The 20,082-nt window shown below is 36.7% G+C and overlaps 1 protein-coding gene across 1 annotated transcript in view; it reads right to left on the bottom strand.

The window, feature by feature from the left end:
* LOC113227914 (breast cancer anti-estrogen resistance protein 1) overlaps window positions 1-20,082 on the bottom strand; it is a 61,464-nt gene that overhangs the window by 4,331 nt on the left and 37,051 nt on the right. The window contains exon 2 of the mRNA XM_026461005.1: window positions 1,649-1,783. Coding sequence (XP_026316790.1) covers window positions 1,649-1,783 — 135 coding nt within the window. The remainder of the gene's footprint in view (window positions 1-1,648; window positions 1,784-20,082) is intronic.

Genomic DNA, 20,082 nt, shown 5'->3' with positions numbered 1-20,082 from the left:
CGAGTTCAGTGATTACTGCGGTATTGACTATGGATATATCAAAATGACGCAAAAATCGTTCAAATTTGAAACTGCTGATATTATTAAGTTCATTGCACTGTATAGAAATATATTTTGTATTTTAATTTGTTTATATATTTTTTTTAATTTTATAACTACTGACACAAACAAAAACTGACAATTGTGATAAATTTATAGGGCGAATGAGTGCGTGATTGAGCTGGTGAGTGAGTGAGTGAGTGAGTGCGTGCGTGCGTGCGTGCGTAAGTGAGTGAATGAGTGCGTGATTGAGTGAGTGAGTGGGGAGTGAGTGAGGAGTGTTTATTGAGAAGTGCATTTACTTGAAAAGTCGTGTCCGCCATCTTGGATTTAGAAATAAATGCTATATTCGTAATTTCTATTAATTCGTAATAGTTCATTCGTAAATTCGTAATAAACACTCCTCGCTCACTCCCCACTCACTGCCCACTCACTCCCCACTCACTGCCCACTCACTCCCCACTCACTCACTCACTCCCCATTATTTGAAAAAAAATTTTTCGCTCTCGTTCCATTAATTATTGTCTTAGAAAAGCAGTGATAATCAAAACACCCTCGCGCACTGCACGCATGGTAGAAACGGCTGGCACAAAAACTCGAAATACGATATTTGCTTTCAAGTTCTGTTTACACGGAGACGTTCAACATGCAAAGGCGAGGCGATTATCGCTCACGTGAAAGGGCGATAATCGCGAATGTTTAGACGAGGAAAGTCTTTTTATATTCTTTCGATAATCGCATCTTCGCGACGAGAAACTCTCTCCATCTAAATGGGCCTTTACGCGGAGCATAAACATCAATAGTAGAACGGGATGGCAAAATTTAAGAAAGGCCTACGGCCTATACTAGATTAGTGACGATGATACCCTTAACACGTTTCTCTCTTTAAACGTCGTGGTCCAAAGTGGTATAGGACTTTTTTTTTATAATACCAAGAACCGGGACGAACAAGTTGTGCGTCTCATGGTAAGCTATACGCCTGTCCATAACAGTTGCAGTGCTACTTAGAGCTTTAAATCGCAAATATCTGAGAGGCAAAGCCATTGCGCCCGGCACCCTGAGACACAAGTTGAAAGTCCCATGCGCCTGTAGTTCCACCCAGCACCCTTACCCTTCAAAACCGGAACGCAGTAATGCTAACATTACTGCTTGGCGGCAGAAATAGATAAGGTGGCGGTACTTCCTTGGATGAACTCTTTCACATGGAGGTCTACTGCTGCATGCTGACAGCCTTTGAATTTGAGAGTACAATCCTTTTAACTTAAACGTAAGGTTTAACTTTAGTTCAATTTAAATATCAAGATCGAGCTAATTATACATTACCTACACATAACTCTACATTTTCTAATGTTTTTTTTTCCAAGGCAGTAGTATGGTTATTGCGAAAGCGAAAGGCTACATTTGCACTATGATGCGGTGAGAAATCATTAGGTAATGCGGTAATTATTCTGATAATTTTCATGTTTCATTTTGTTCATCATTGCATAGTTAAAAATTGTGTTGTAATATTCCGCGTGCGTTTTTACTTTATTGCGCAGATAGCTTACATTTGCAGACATTTTTTTGACGCATGTTGTAATGCCAATGACGATATTAAGAAAAAACTTACTTGTCGTCCTCTCAAAGAGCACAGCCACCATCCTTCGCTTGTGTTCTGTTCGAGTACCGTAAGCAGATCGCCACGCCGGAAAGCCAGCTCATCCGGCGACTCCGCTATGTTATCGTATAGAGCCCGCGCCATGCACTGTAACAAGAAGAAAAAATACTTAACATAAGGTCAAGTCGGGGTTTCGTGAGGATGGCATGTATGCCATAACAAAACCCTTCAGCACACTTACGCGACGTTTTTAACGATTTACCTACTTAAACGATTCATACAATTTTATGGCGATAAATGCGATAAAACATTAAAAATTATGTTACCTATTTAATTTATTCTATGCTGTTTTCCCTACGGATAAAGCAATCATGCGGGCCATTAAACTATAACACCTCCATAATAAACAAAGCAATTCCAAATCTGAATAAGTAATTAGCAGTAAAATGCGTGCAGGGACTGACGACTAGCAATTAAACTTGACACTTCGCTTAATATACCACTTCCGTGACGTTCGCCATTACTTGTAGCTTATAAAAGTTTAGAATAATGAGGACCTATTTTGAAATGCTTGTACTCGAAAACACGGCGTAAATGCTGGTTATTATTTATGCCTTATTAGCATTTGACACCCTCACGCCTGCTTTTGGCATATGCTTGCCATGCGCGGGCGCAGCTGCGCGGTACAGCGCGTCCTAAATCAAACGATAATGACGGATTGCATTGTGCGAACGATTGTGGGCGAGTTGCTGTTGGGGTAGGTCGTGTCCGTTTCCGACTGATGTTATGCAATTCATGCAAACTGATAAGAGATAAAGGCGTTTGCGAATTTATTTGTCCATTAAAGACAAAGTAAGGACCACACAAGATGTTTAAATGTAAAACACACGATTTTATGTTTCGACGAGTTTATTTGGAATAATTTTGTTGCTCAAGATTTCATTTTTACTATTGAGAGTATGAGAAAACCGAGTCATCATTATAAAAAGTACACAGTATTTTTTTTTCTGTCGACCACTTTGGTAAGTAGCAGTGATACCCAATTAGAAAAGATTTTTTTTATCTATACCTACTGCTCAAGTTAACTGCCTCCGTGGCCGAACAGAAACTATGCTAGGCTGTCACGCAGAGATCCCAGGTTCGATTCCCGGACCGGGGGAAATATTTATATGGTCTACATTTATTTCTCCTTTGAATTTGGTAAGTAACTAATTCACCACAAGTGGTAGAGATTTCTTTCCAGTATTATGTAAAGGTTCCGAACCATTCTTTAGATCCTAAGGGTAGTAGAGAAACACTCACACATTTATTTTGAGTCTTCACGCCTCTACCACTGCGAAATCCCTTGCAAGTGCACATGATTTCAAATAATTTTCTAAACCACAGTCTAACACGACTCATTTAAGCAATAAAATAAACTATATTTCTAAAACATGTTCCGTCCCCGGCGAATCTGAGTGTACTGTTCGGTTCATTCACGAGAAATACAACTAATAATTTATATTATATTATGGCATTGTTATTTGAACACGGCATGAGTCAGCGACTACGTCATTATCCAATTTACCATTGACTTCAGTGTATTCAATGAAGCTTGTTTTTGTGCTGTGCCAGCTTTTCTTAAGTCTATTCACACCTTTGTAGACTAACTTTTATGACATTTCAGGTAAGATAGATAACTGAGAATGATATTGACTCAGAATGGACTTAGGGTCGTATTCCAGAACTCTACTCAATACTCAAGGCAGGATTTGAGCAGATTTGAGTATGATTTGAAGCACTGGAAATACGACCCTAATGGCAAGGACTTGAGTATGATTTTCAGTGCTCACTGCAATACTCATGTCCTGACTTGAGTATTGAGTAGAGTTCTGGAATACGACTCTTAGTGTTATTATTTTTACCGGTTTGATATTATTTTCCTTACTAGTTAGTAGTAACCATGTAGAAGCCTGCAATCGAATGTTGTTTGATCAAATACTAACTCAAAGACGACTCTACACTATGGTCTATGATATCTGAGGTTTTCGCGATTGTTACACATAGGGAACGAAACTATTTTTTCGGATTTAAATCGCGTATATTTGCTTTTTCAAACTAACCAACGTTTCGGGCCCTTTACAGGTCATTACCACCTCAGTCAACTGTGACCATGGGATTTCCAAACAGACAATCTGTAAAGAACCTATGCTTGAGACCTCTTACGCCGCACGCTGGATTCTGGAATTATCATTTCACTGAAAGGTTGTAAATTCGATTTTTTAAGTTCGTGCATTTGTTAATCCAAAATCAATGAAACTAGGTGATACGAGTAAAAAAAGTAAGTAAGTAATAATCGACTAATAACAAGAAAGAAAAATAGTTTAGTGTATTGCACTTGATGCTTAAGATTTAGGAGAAAAAAAAACCAATTGCGAGCGTCTTCGTTTCCTCAATAGATACCGTTCAGCATCAGCAGTCTTACGGTTGAACTTAGTATTTACATCGCATTAGTATAATCTCTCGAAGATATTGAGATGCTGCAAGCCGGATACTAAGCGCATACGCTCGGTGTGATTCATGCGAAGCGCCAGGCCTGGTTTCGCAGAATTAGTCGACTTTGCGCCCGCGCACCCAGAGACGTTGCTAGGGTACAAAGTACATAGTGTCGTCATGTTTTTAGGCATACATTTTTAAAATTTCAGTTAGTATTTGTTTTGTCAGTTCTAATTTCTATACATATAGTAAACCGCATTTTTCTGTTACACATCTTTTCGGATAAGACATACTAATAGACCGACTTTTTTAAACAACACTATACGCTATACATTTTTAAATGTTGTTATGTAACGTCTCAATTAATAAATGTATTTTTCCTGTAGTATTTTTACAACCATTTCCACACGTTAATACGAGTAATTCAGTCCACATACAAATACTTTTAAACTGCTAAAAACGCCTCTGTCTATCGCCTGTGTCTATTTAAATTATCCAACAAACGTAATCCAAAGGGCATTAACTGGCCTTAACTGAGCCTTAATACAAATACCTAATGGCGGCACATTCGGATAATTACTCTTTTTCCTTCAGGATTAACAAGTAATCAAATTAGCACACTTCTATTTATTTACTTAGACGTTGCTTTTAGCGTTCGTGTGTTTCTGCGAATGTGGCCCTTTTTCGCATGTGTTATTTGCTGAAGTACTTTGCGGTTTTAGCACTTATTCAGCGAAGGTAATAAGTTGAGTTAATAAACTCAATGCAGTAAAGAAAAGACTTAAGGAAGCAATCATACGAGCGGCATTCCGAATGCATCACAGCTGCAAAATAACCTTAAACCCAAGAGCATACATGGATTGGAATACAACTGTGTAGACAAAGATAGTTGATGTTTTAAGACAAAAATAAGTTATATATTAAATTTATATTATACTTATATAACAATTTATTAATAAAAATACTTAGAAAATTTCTGCTACAAACCGCAAAGTTGACACTGGCAACTGCAATTAAAATGAACTGAAAAAAGAACACTTATCTGTGGTTAGTGAAACTCTCACTAAGAAACAGCTGCCGAAAATAAGAACGTACCAAAAACAACAATAGTTAAAACGGAATGCATAAATAAACACTACAAAACAACCAGAAAAGTATTATAACTTGTAGTAGTGGTGGTGGTAAAATGGTGCTCCTTGTATTATATTTATCCCTTATAGGAAACGCAAATAACCTATACCTACAGCCTAGTTGTTATAATCTATTTTAGCCTAGAGCATAGATAATCTAGGGTTGTGATAGCTGGCAAAGAAAACATTTCGAAAGAGCGAAAATTTGGGGCTTTCTTCTTTTAATTCCTAATTTCTTACAATCGCATGAAAGACTTTTTAAAATCGCTGGTTTTTTTCTTTAAAAAAGAAATAAATAGGTACTCAGTATATTACGATTAAAGTACATATTCATGATAGCGTTATTATGTATGTTGAAACAGGTGAACATTGCTGTTTTTTTCTTTAAGTTCCTTATTGTTTTCTCGCAAAAAAGACTTTTTAATATATATACTTAATTGAAAATTTGTGGCTGGTGTCATAAATTTTCAACTAAGCTCTTTGTTTTTACAATCGCTTAAAAACCTCTAGACACAAACCATAAGCGACGAGCTAATAAACACTTAAGGAATTCACCGATAATATAAACAGTTTTAAAATTACAACGTACGGATATCACTCTTTGGTAACTGCATAATTAAAACCCTTTGCTCTTGGCGTGGTTAAAATTGTGGGCAATTACATTGAAGACTTAAAGATGTATTGCTTTGGCATTTCATTTCAATACTTTACGATTTAAATCGTGTACCACTTTTACTTTCTTTTTTAAGTCTTTTTTTCAATGGTAGGTGCGTTCATTTTCAAGACGTTCACGTTCATTTTAGAAAAAGCTAAGTGAACGGCACTGACTTCAAAAGATGAACCTAATGGAACGAAACAAATTTCATTTTTCCAAAATAATCCACTGATAAAAATGATCACGTTTTTTAATCGTACTGAGTACCTACATACTTTTAATACCTACTTACTATTAGCTATCTTGCTACAGAGAAAGCATAAGCACGTGATCGAGACTATACCTTTCCTAGACAGCATTTAAACCAGTTAGCTCTGCAAGAAATACTCTATGTTTCCCCGACCATATATATGAGACCCGATGTCATCTTAGCTAGAAAATACCTGACCCCTTCGCTACAAGTACAAATCCGTTCAAGTCAAGCGTGCATTCTCGCTCGAGCAGGCCTAGCCATATGGTGTCCTAGTCGAAAATCAACGAGGACTTGAATGGCGGGGCGGCGACCTACGAAGGTCGCGGAATCTCCCGTTTGTAGTACGAGAAGGGTTACCGCGCATGCGTACTACACCCTCTTCCCGAACCCTTTGCCTTTTTATTTTCTTATTACCCGACAGGGTGTTTGTGAAGTTTTTTTTATTTAGCTGATTAAGAGGGTTTTTGAGATTTATACCTACGCATATTTGACATTAAAAAATAATAGTTAAATCTTTCGTCCTTCGCGACGACAGGCTCAGGCATCTAATTAGCCATATTGCCAGATCTTAGAGTGTAATGTTTCTTTAATAGTTTTATTTTCAGACATTTTTCGCGGGAAATCGTAATATCTTTACGGCGGCCATTTTGAGACTCTCGACCATTGACTTACAATTATATGGACGTCGCGTCCGCGCTAAAAAGTGTCCGAACTTATAGGGCGTTAAAATCGTATACAGAGCGTCATTCACGCTTTAGTCTTCGTTTGTTTCTTCTGACAGCGAATCAAGCAAAATTAGACAGTACTGCGATGACATTACAATTTAAATTCAACGTTTTAGCTTTTTCATATTCCTTTACATGTCACTAGGTTTAAATAGGTTGACTTGGGACATTTTTTTCGTGGTTTTTGTATTAGACCCGTCGTCCATTTATTTGTAAGTCAATGCTCTCGACACTAAAAACGTTATGTATTTGTTGCGTTCCAAATTTACATTAAGCTACTTTTGCATCACGATAATTATTACTTTTATGAAGGAGCAAAAGACTCGTTAATACACTGTGAAAAGTAAAGGTACATGGAATTTAAAATTCATTTTATACTTGTACCACATAAACGTATACTTACAACGAGGACGACTACAATATTACCCATGACGGACTTGTATATCACTGACTCCGACGATAATGTAATGTTTAAATAATGGGAGATCTATTTTGAAAACGCTCGGAATGTTAATAATCTGCTTCCAAACAAGATATGAACCCTGACTTTACATGGTAAATCTATGAATGGCCTAATATGACTGTGAATGCAGTCATAATGAGTAGGTATTTACGTTGCGTTTGATTACAATACAGATCAATAATATATAATACATACATTGCAAATAATCCAAATAAAACGTACAGAATATAAGTAGAACAATGAAATCGGTAAAATAATAACAAAGTATATTATTAACCTTGCACTCAGTATATTCCGCACTTACCGCCTTCTTATTTGCGTGTTATTTGCTAACTCGCACTCCGACTGCAAACTGTTCGAGAAACAAAGAAATGACTGGATAATAAATGCTGAGTTGCCTGGTATTCAATTTTTGAATGACTGCAAATAAAAGACAGGGCCATAATAAAGTATACTTATGTGCCGCAGTCCAAAAAAATAAAAGTCTGACAAAAGTAGTCTTTTGTAAAACTATAATGGTGAAATTCGTCATTAAAAGCTAACAATGTGATAAACTACAACTCACCAATCGATTGATCGGCAAACAAATTATGATCTAACTGCTTACTTTTGTACCAATTTGAGAAACATGACCGGATTTAAAATTTAGGCACTCGTAAGTCGAGACTAGCGCGCTTAGTAGTACCTACATACAGCTCTAATGAGAAAAATAATTACTATTTATTCATTTTTATGTAAAAAACAATTACGTATCTGCTGAAAATAAAATATCGAATATACGTGACAATCTGCTCAAATTATAAACATTAACCTAAGTATATACCTGGGTAAAGTCTTAAAGTCGACAAAAGTATATGTAAACAACGCCAACGTATATTACAGATTATATTTAAATTATTCATTCAAAACATTTATTCGGTCCAAATAAAACCAAATTTGGTATGTTTAAAAAAGTTTAAAGATCTCTGCATATTATCTCTAGGACTAATGTCAAGACTTTCAACTCATTACGTGAATCTATGTGAACATTAACTTGGCACACTCTCGTGTTGACCCAACTTTAGAATTCATAGGAAAACTCCTAGACAAGTCCTATTTTGTTTACTATAAGTAATTACTAGTTATGCTTATTCTAATATTTTGGTAAAGCCAGCTGTATAATTAGGAAAAGGCATGGATTAGGACATTTTTATGGTTTTTAGTTTATAATTTAATGTTGTCTTCTTCTGTTCGTAATCTTTTGTTGAAATTAAGTTGCTAGGTTACTTGTATCAAGTTGACTACTATTGTTTAGATCAATATCATATGGTGGTAATAAGAAAACATTTATTAAAAATACTGGATAAGTATGAAATCAGTTATAATAAAGCGTGGTCGTGGCGAGATCGCGGCCGGCGCCTCCCGTCTAGACGATTCTCGTTCTTTTTTAATGCGCGCTCTTTTATCTTGCAACATCTTACTATTAACGGTCACTTCAACATAGTTTGTAGATTTTTTTATACACAGACATTTATTTTGAAGCAGTCAATATTGTATAAGGTAAATGTAACAAATGTTAGCGCAAATCGTAAGTAAATTTGCAATTCATAATATGCAACTTCGTTCCGAAAGAGTAACACATGCTACGGGTACCTAATTAAGATAACGTTAGCGCAAAAACCCCTTAAGTGGCATCGAAGTTGAGTAAACCATTTGTGATGTAGAAAAAATCCACAATCAGTGTCACAGATGGCAAGAAACGCATTTAATGCCACAATGCATCTAGGCAAATAGCTGTAAAATGCGACCGCAGCCCGGGCGCCGCACATGCAAAACCTGGGACGAGCTTTTTCTGTATTGATAAAGTGGCTTGCATAGATAAAGATATTACTATGTATGGTTATGACTGAACGATCGCGGGAAATATTTCTGCTTGTCGGCGGCAGGGCAGAAATATTTTTTACGAATGTTTATTTTTATTACTGTACAAGTATCTACGCGTTTTTTATACTTCGTCGACAAGAACATGTTAAACTCATAGTTTATTTGTGACAAACAAGATGCGAGTGTTTGTTTTTGTTTCCATTCACCCTGAATTACTTATTTTGCGTATAAGTATACTTAACTATTTAATTCGGAAAATACAATTATATCTTATTTTATGATATAAAGCGACGGGACAAACAAGTCGTGCGCCTGATGCTGAGCGACACGCCTATCCATGACAGTTGCGGTGCCAACCAAAGCTTTTAATCGCAAAGATCTGAGAGGCACTGCCACTGCGTCGGTCATCTTGAGACATAAGTTCACAAATCCCATGTGTCTAATTTCACCAGTGCCCTTACCCTTCAAGACCGGAACGCAGTAAGGCTCACATTACTGCTTGGCGGCAGAAATAGGTAAGGTGGCTTCTTATTTACTTATTACCGAACTCTTTCACATGGAGCTCTACTGCTACTATGTCTATATGTATGTATACTATGAAATTTATATCTTAGGTAATCTTAATGTATTTATTTTTTTTTTATAAGAAATAAGCGCGCATTTGACCTTCATCTCACCTGATGGAAAGTGACGATGAGGTCGAGGATTTGGCATGCACACCTAAATAATGCCTATTCACTCTCGCCTTGAAAAGGTCCAAGTTATAGCGTTCGGGGAACAAGTCTACAGGCAGGAAATTCCACTCCCTAGCCGCTCACCATGCAAATGTGGAAGCGAAACGCTTCGTGTGAATCCGGGGAATATCCACAATATAGGGGTGGAACCCCGCCCACGTTTAGTCTCCTGATGATGGAAAAGGGAAGGCGGAATCAAATTATGCAATTCCATCGCACACTCTCCGTGATATATCTTGTAGAATACCGATAAGCTGACAACTCTACGGCGGTGTTCAAGGCTCTGCAGCTTCGCCTCTACTAGTTCCGAGTCACCTATAAGCCTCTTAGCATTTACTAATGAGTTCACAGAAGTATTTTGTTAAGTTTACAAGGCTCGCATAATTATCGGTAATTAGGCAATCATAATCAGGTTACACATGTTAGTTTTCATAAAGAAGATTTATTGGTGAAAATGTATGCTCTTTTTCATACGTTTCCTTACATCTTACGACCAATAATACGTGAAGTTACCCACACAGAGATCAGCTTGTATTTTATTATACAATATTCAATAGTCTGACTATCAAACTTCAGTCAACGACCCATACGAGGGTAGATAAAAACACCCTCCCACGCATAAATACATCATAACAATGCCTTGGTGAGTACAAAACGCCACCGCACCGTTTCGTGGAAAATTTTCATAAACGTGTACATTTATTTTGGTCAGATAGGTAAGTAACTTAATGAAGCCAGGATAATCGATACAGTTGTATCCAAAAATATCCCAGCCAGCTGGGTAATTTTGCGTGTTAATTGTTACGTGCTAAAAACAAAAAAGAAATAGGTGGATGACTATAATGAGTAAATGATAATGAGTTTAAAATGTAGAACCTTCGAAACATGTACCTATCGTATAGTCGTATTATAATACAAGACACATGAAATAAACACATTTTTTTTTCAAAAAGATCAACAAGGCGTTTTCGTTGCGACAAGTAATGATCTCTGATCAGAACACGAAACCAAACCACTTATTCTGATTAGTTCAAATGCTTAGGGAGTCATCACACTTATTAACGCGGAATCGACTTGAGCCGAATTAAAAAAAGCTTCTTGTCCACGCAAAAGATAAAAACGACGTTACGGGTTTCGCTTCCTCTCGGCCCTGCCGCGAAACACACAACGACTTTTTCGTTACGATTGACTTCACTTTTACGTTTTACTTGACTTCGTTATATTTAGACAAGCATTAGTTATACTACTTTATTTTATATTCGTTATTATTGTCTGCGTTAGTGACCATCATAATTATTATCCCTTGACATTGTATTTTTAATGTGAAATTTATAATATGAAATAAATGATTCTATTATATTCTATTCTATTACATGAGTATACGTTTATTCTGACCGACTTAATGCGATTCCGTGTCTATAACCATAGTAGAATAACAAGACAAATAGTCCTACTCCCGCCTGTTCGGTGTGTCAATGCCTATACGTCTCCCGGAACGCAGGGTTGTCACATTATTAATGTGATTGTTCCCAGAGGTCGTAAATATAATTAAAAAAATAAGGTATTGACCACAGTATTCCATTACTATATTAAAATAAAATTTGTCAACTACGGTAAGTTACATATTGATTTTATCATCACGCATTATTATCTCGATAATTACGAAATAGAAATAAAATGCTGAACACATCTGAATTGAACATACTCTTGTCCAAACAATTATAAACAAACCTACTATTTGATGTAATTTTTTATACACTTCATTCAATTAAATTTCTAACAACACACGATCCGTGATGTGCAATTCGAGTGCCGCACGAGATTATGTGAATGTTTGCGTCTGTAATACGGCGTGTGTCGAGTGAGCATGTACACAACTACACGCTCAAGCCGCGGTGCTACGTTTGTATGGACTGCTTTAAGGGAAAATTTGATAATTGTCTAGATTACCAGTACACACGCCCCAATAATAAAATTGTTTGACATCCAATAAATGTTATAAATTTAAATGAAAGAAATGTTGTAAATTTTATATCTCTACAAAGTCGTGTTTTTGTAGATGTATTAGCAGGAGCTCTTTACGAAAGAGTTCGTTTAGGGAAGTACTGCCATCTTACCTATTTCTGCCGCCAATAAGTAATGTCAGCATTACTGTGTTCCGGTTTTGAAGGTTGCTGGTGAAAATACAGGCACATGGGGCTTGTCAACTTATGTCTCAGGGTGACGGGCGCAATGACAGTGTCCCTCAGATCTTTGCGAGTTAAAGCAACTGCAACTGATATGAACAGGCGTGTAGCTTACCATCAGGCGCACGACTTGTTCGTCCCGTCACTTGATATTATAAAAAAAAGATGTTCGACATTGTGCATTGAATGCCTTTATGGAAAACACCTCGAAACCCCCGAATAATGCAACATAAGTAAATGTTTGTAACGGGTAATTTGGACAAATGACCGCTCTAGTTTAGGAACTTAAGTAAATATTACATTTTCCGCTGTCCCTACCATAAATTGTAACCGCACATTTAATCACACGGGCGTAAAACCCGTGCAAATATTACCTGCTATTGGGTAGGCAATTAAACCATTCTAAGATACCTACCACCTGTAGTATATTGTATTATTCCCTTTTTATTTTAAAAGTCTTAATATCATGTCAGATGACAACTTTATCTTTTAATATATGCAAACACAAGTCTTCTTTCCTACTTAAACAGTACCTACCTAATAGCGTTTGTAACGCGATTTAGAAAATACTTGTTGAATTTTGATTGCTATATCATTAAGAAATTCTAATGTAATGCCCTATAAGATTCGTTATAGAATGACGCGACACAAACCTTATTTGGAATAAGCAGTCGAATGTTACATTAGCCGTAATCGTGAGAAAAATGGTGTAAGGTAGGAATGTTTACTCGCTCGCTTGTGTGTTCCCAGCGGTGGCGGACACAAAACATGAAATGTGACACCGGTGGACATGGGTAAACAGGCGGTTACACGGTGATAACAGCCGCCAATGATAGAATTTACCGCAGGAGTTGTTGCTTTAGAAACACCGAAAAAGATATTTTCAATCACACTTTTCGAATGCTTTGAATTTTTTCTTTGGATTTCCCGAAATACAACAAATCAGATTGTGACGACTGAAACTGTCACACGTAATATTAGCACATAAAAACGAAAATATGTGACATACAAAAAATCTTTATAATTTATTCCACCCCAACAAAGGATTTAGAAGGTCCGATTCCTTAGCTTTACAAATCATCGTAAATGTCCGGGACACGGTAAAGCATTATGAATTTATCATGTGGAATAAATTCATTGTAACGTGTTAAGGGGCTTACACCCAACTACATCATATCGCGGAGGTTGTCGGACCCGACGCAATCATGCTTTCCCGTCGTCGATTGTCTTGATTGCCTATTCATTGCCCGGCGCGTCTCTCGTATTAATATGATAATTACAATTTTATTACATCGTCATAAACATAAATATGTGTGTCGAGTGGCTGTTTATTTTTTATTTGAATTTAAAGCTCGCTGTGCCTGGTACAACGAAAATGTCCAATGAGAAACCACCCTAAGTTAAATTAAAAATTTTAATTAGCCATCGCCAAAGCATTTAGGCCAATTGAATAAAACTTTACCACAGGAGTACGTTTTACACAGGATAAGATCGGACAGGTAGGAACGAATTGCAAAGACCTCCTGAATACAGCTATGAGGGTGAGGGACGAGACGGAGGGTCGGCTGATGCAATTTTCAACTGCAAACTTAGACACGCGGACTCGAATGAATAGAATACTTTTTTTTCTTTAACTACGCATTAAGTTTGTCGCGCTTTAATAAAGTTTTCGCAATGGGAATTCGAACGTGAAATTCCGAGGAATTGTCGACAACGTTGTCATTGTTATTAAGCGATAAAAAAATAAATAATTAAAGCTGGTGTCCTCATTTTCTTACCCATTTATGTATATGTCGCAAGGGGCGAGTGATGCCAAACGGTTCCGTAAGTGACACTTGTGGCTTGTCTCGAACTGGGCCTTCATTTTGGCATCCACCCAAATTGCGCTTCGGTTACCTACTGTCTGTTGCGCCCATTACTGTAGTCGCGACTAGTCGACTACGCGAACGCTACGTGATATGAATAGGTATTTTGCTTTTGATGAAATATTAAAATCTCCCACTGCTTGAGATCGTCAGACTTGCCAATGGTCCTTAGCGACTTGATAGCTTTGACTTTTATGCCATAGTATTATTGTTTTAAAAATAAATTGGCACTTTATGCGCTAGCTAAGCAATCGTAATATAGTGTCAGAGTATGTGTAAAGGGTAACGTTTGCATAAGCATTACTATTGCACACGTCGTCGTACCTTACCACGATTGGACTTATCTGACAATTTTGACGGAAAAAAATACGTTTTGAATTAAATTTGTATGTTCTATGTTGTGATATAAATAATTAGTTTTCATCAAAGTTATATGCATGTTATTGTTTATCATTAACTTAGTTAAATAGTTTAACATTTCGGATGTTATTGCCCTAATAATGTTGCAAGAGACGATGAAACGCATTGACGAAATTCTCACTAGTATAAAGGTATCAAACTCACGGTTGAAGAAATCATTTACTCTTTCATTGGTTAATAGGCCGATAAGGCACGTTAACACGCACTGCTGACTTAAGACTTGAGAGTGCGCGTACCTGTGGTGGAAACTTTATCAAAAAACTTTATGGTTTCGCGTTGTGGGCTATAAAATTTGCTCGTATTACTGACCTACTGAGATGGAACCCATTTACGATTAGAGAATTACGTATTATAATCTGAATGAGAGGAAATTGCTTTGAACATTTAAGCAAAATATATTTGCATAGCTTGAAATGTAGATGAGAGGTAATGCACAATTTACATTTCTAAAATTTAAATAAATTTATTCTGTATACCAAATCAACTATTAAAATTTCTTGAAACAAACAGAATTTAAAAAAGAATGTTAATCCACATAATGAGAATAACAAAGACATAAAGTAACTATTTTATTCGCAATCAAATACTTACATCATACAACTTTATACGAAAACTGAAATCGTCTGCGCTTGCTGGTCCTCGAAGTAACAAAGCAACTCGAGACTTGAAAACAATTTGGAGCAGTACTACTCCAGTGGAGAGCACCGTAGCTGATTAAACTCCGTCTGCATTTATTTGCGCTGTTTTTGTATAAAGAACTCTGAATTAGAGCTCTTCATTTGAATCTCACCAAACTTTTTGTAGATAGATGGTTGTTAACTGTTCTATAATATGTCTACTGTGAAATTTATATAGTTTGCTAGCTTGTTTGTTCATAAATTATTGCCATTTCAAAACCCAGTGATAATTTAATAATTTAACTTACTAAATACATAGTTCACTAAATCGTACAATTATGTATTCAATAAATAGTAGGTATATTACACGATTTAATATAGCTATTAATCATCACGCGCAGCATATGCACAATTATAGAATACATAGGTTATGTCACACCCTTTAGCGTGTCTATGATTATGAATTCAATACCCATTCTGAGATACTAGCAGTAGGTAGTAGAGCTTCTTGTGAAAGAGTTCGTCCAGGGTAGTACTGCCACCTTAACTATTTCTGCCGCCAAACACTAACGTCAGCATTACTGTGTTCCGGTTTTGAAGGGTAAGGGCGCTGGTGAAATTACGGGCACATGGGACTTGTCAACTTATGTCTCATGGTGACGGGCGTAGTGGTAGTGCCCCTCAGATCTTTGCAAATTAAAGCTCTGAGTGGGTATAGCTTACCATCAGCCGTACTAGTGTTCGTCTCGTCACTTGGTGTTATATAAAAAAAAAAGATGACTTGCACGAGTTTGCGTCATTTTACATTTCTATCTACTCGTATATATTTTTCAACATTTTTCCTACTCCCAAATAAAAAAGTTGTGTTCCAAATTACTTAAGACAAAAGTAACTTCTTCAAAAAAGTTGAATCGAATCTGTTAACTATCGAATTTGTTAACTTAACTTCCACAATCTGTTAGTGGTAGGTAGCGAGAGATAAACAAGAGTTCTTGCTACAAATAGCAGCCCTTAAAGTTTCCTAATTCAATTTCGATCTTTATTTGTGTTATTCGTTGACTGTAACTTAGACTTTTATGAGCTAATATAGTCTTGTGAAATTATGGGTAGCCTTTCGCATTCGCAATAACCACATCGCATTGGAAAAAAAAACATTAGGAAATGTAGAGTTATTTGTAGATAATGCAGTTTAGTTCGATCTTGATATTTATATTGAACTAAAGTTAAAACTTACGTTTAGGTTACAATGATTGTACTCTCAAATTCAAAGGCTCTCAAGCATGCAGCAGTAGAGCTCCATGTGAAAGAGTTCGTCCAAGGAAGTACTGCCACCTTACTTATTTCTGCCGCCAAGCAGTAATGTCAGCATTACTGTGTTCTGGTTTTGAAGGATAAGGGTGCTGGTGAAATTACAGGCACATTGGACTTGTCGACTTATGTCTCAAGGTGACGAGCGCAGTGGCCGTGCCAGAAACTTAGTAGGTGTGTGATTATGCTGTACTCCATTTCATTCCTACCAATTCATAATATCTATTTATGTACCAGATAAGATTTTTCCTTATTGATATTAGGTAATAAAGCCGTTCCCAAAAGTGAAGATATAAATGTGTACGAGTTTATACACTCACAAGCTGAAAAGATCAAAAGAAACGTAGATCAGTTTACTGTGTAATAAACCATGTGACAAGGCGTCTGGTCCTAATGTTGCATGCAATAATTTAATGCAGAGTCATGATGGCCGCATAAATTCGTAGTTGGAACTGCTTAAATTGCATTGCACCCTTGTTTTGAAATAGGTATACGAAGCTACAGTATTTGTATACTAATTTAAAAATTAAACTAATCGTATTTCTTCTAAAAAAATTGTGTCAATTTGACATTGACTAATCGCGTAAGATAAAGTGGCAAACTTATAATAATTTCATCACCTTACCTATATAAGACGGCGTAGTTTTCCAATAGTACTTCGTCTGCGTTATTACACAAACTCAACCGGACAAACGATTCCAAGTGTCTTTCTCCTGAATAGCTAGCAGTTAGATTTGCAAGCGACGAGGAAGTTTGGCCACCAGTGTCCCGGCTTAACGACTCTCCGCGGAATATCTGCATTTCGAGTACTACGCTATTCATAATTTGCTCCTGCCACATCTATTTAAATTTAAAATTCCATTATAGACTTAAAGGGGTTATATACTTAAACATCATTGCTAAGAGTTTGGTGAATTTACAGGCACACGGGACTTGTCAAATTATGTCTCAGGGTGACAGGCGCTGTGTTAGTGCACCTCAGATTTAAAGCTCTAAGTGGCACTGCAACTACAATGGACAGGCGTGTCACTTACCATCAGTCGTATGACTTGTTCGTCCCGGCACATAGTATCATAAAAAAGAGTAAAAAGGACAGTTTGTTATGACCACACGAGGCCAGATAACAAACATTTAGTTTCGAGAAACATGTCTGACTAGATTTATATTTTTTTAGACATTTATGAGACTAAAGTCCTTTGAATCAAACCCTGCAGTCTGTAGAGTCTGAACAAACTTACTCCATTACAAATAGTGTCATATCAATCTAAAACATTGTCAATTTGAGTTTGAATGCATATTCTCTTCTGCGGTGTGCCACAACAAGACACGATGCTTTCGCCACATAATATGAAACACCACGATCAGACTTTTGGCGTTATAAATTACAGATGGACAGGCAGCGAGTTATGTAATAACCGCAGGTTTTGTGGGTCCCACCTAAGGGTTAAATGGAAATAGCATGACAATTTAAAAAAAATCTTTAAACATTTCCTGACACCAATCAACGGTTAAATGACGAATACTTGTTCTTGCTATCGTCTTTTAGTTCAGAAACGTGCAAGAAACAATGTTATGTAAATAGGTAAGTATTCTCTTGTCTACCCAATAAGTCGTAACATTCCAATTTGATGAGTACGTCATACATCTCTATAACTAGGAGATCTTCTCGTTGTATCCTTTTTCCAATATATACATTGCCTTGTTTCACTTTTAGAACAAGTTTTCCTTAACACGTCGAGTAGAAAAGAAATGGGCGCTGAATTCGCTCGCTATTCTGAATCCCGTGATCCCCCAGGCGCGGTGCTTTCCAGAAAGGGATAAAATCCACCCTCTTTTTTCTAATACCTCCTATAGCCCTCGAGCACTGCGCAAGTTTGTATGTAGCCAAGTATGAAGCACTCTCATTAACGTGCCATTTCGCCCCCTAATGTATTCAAACATAAGTATAAGTACCAAGTGTAACCTTACAAGTATAGGTATCATAAGCAAAAATTAGAAATGGAGAGAAAACCCGTGAATAGGTACTCGCAGAACGCCGGTTAAAAGAAAACCTCTTCAAATGTTTGCATTGTATTGATGACTTGTTATGAGATGTTCTTTAAGAAGGCACACTTTGTTATTGTAGTTCTCCAGTCAACTAAAACTAAAATTCTCACTTGAACAATACTTAAACATTGTTCTACCACCTAAGTACAGGTATAAACTAATATGTAACAGCAAAGACGAAAAAGAAATGTGTTTGATCACAATATTATCGCAAATAGTCAGGCATTAAGGAAAATAGTTTTATTCCCATTACTCCTAGAGTAATTTCTACCTCCACGTCAACAAGATTAATCTGAAGCCACATCGCCCCTTATCCATCACCATAAAGCGAGTAAGCCCGTATACAAAATTACTTTCTTCCTTTGTTCTGTATACCCACTGTAATCAACGTACCGGCTTCGGTACATCGATCCAAAGGTTTGAACATTTGCTGGTTCACAGGTTTTAATGGGGATACTTTTACTTCCTTCTTTTGAAGTGAAAAAGGTTTGAATAGCGTGTAAAGGTGCGTTACGTTCCTAAATTTTTAACCGGATCTCTGAAAATGTCTCCTGAGAGCGCATTTTTTAAACGTCTTTAACGTTATACTTACTGAAAAGAGTTGTTTAAAGAACATGTTCTGACTGGGTCGTATGAACAAAAATTTACGTGTAACTTCACACATATTATATTGGCAGTGTACGGTAAAAGCAAAATTCGTTTTTGTGACCTTGTATAATTATTATTTGTGTCAATTCTGTTATGTTTATAAATAAATAAAGATCTCTTCTAGATAAAAGATAGCTAGATAAAAGAGCTCTTCGCGTCGCAAATACTATGTATGCAGTAGAGTAGTGACGGAATAAATAATGATGAGCAATCAAGTGCTAATATTAATTATTAACTACTATACATATACATACTAAACAGCATAGACTATTTCTATTTACCTACCTTGCTATAGGAATTAATTACCACAACAATTATCCAAGCATATTGACAAAACGCATGATCTATGCTTACGACGTCGTGAGTGTGGGAACACGGCTACTTATAGAGATCAATACTGATAACATGAGTTTGGGAGACAGGGCGGCACCCAGGAGGACAAACTTGCTTGTCAAGGGCCCAAAAACCTATTACATATTGTAAAAGCTTAAGTGCAGTATTATAAATGAAGTATTGGTAATGAATTTAGTAATTCGAGCATAGGAGTAAAGGTGTTCAAAATTTTGAACAATGAAGAGTTAATAGTCCTCCAATAAGAGATATTTTGTGCTAGACAGATCGGTTGCCTGATAGCAAGTGCACCGCAGTATGTAAACATTCCATGAAATAATGAAAGTATTCTTAACATCGCAACAGCTAGAGGTTAGAATTCTTACCAGACTTGAGACACAAGATCTCTCCCCACCCTGCAATATGGATCACAGCTGTAAAAGTAACTTTACTGGTGGTGGGGACTGTCGGTGCATGATCCGCCAGGGTAGACAGCACAGTCATAGCTATGTCTATGCTCTAGCAGGGAGAACTAGTGCAGTTACAAGCACAAGATATTTATGTTGTTATTTTTCATAGCGTGCATATTATTTGAGATTTGGATTCTTCCACTAGTAGCCTTTCATCAGAAATGAAAATAAAAAAGCCAAACACCGCTTTGCGACTGGGAAGACAAAAGTATTGTAAGGCCTTTAACGGAACATTTCTGTCGCCGGATCTGTTAGTAA

This window comes from Hyposmocoma kahamanoa, unplaced genomic scaffold (assembly GCF_003589595.1).
Source record: "Hyposmocoma kahamanoa isolate Upper Pololo Valley unplaced genomic scaffold, ASM358959v1 220, whole genome shotgun sequence".
Taxonomy (NCBI): domain Eukaryota; kingdom Metazoa; phylum Arthropoda; class Insecta; order Lepidoptera; family Cosmopterigidae; genus Hyposmocoma; species Hyposmocoma kahamanoa.
The sequence above is the reverse complement of the archived record's forward strand: the minus strand, read 5'-3'. Positions and strand labels throughout refer to the sequence as shown.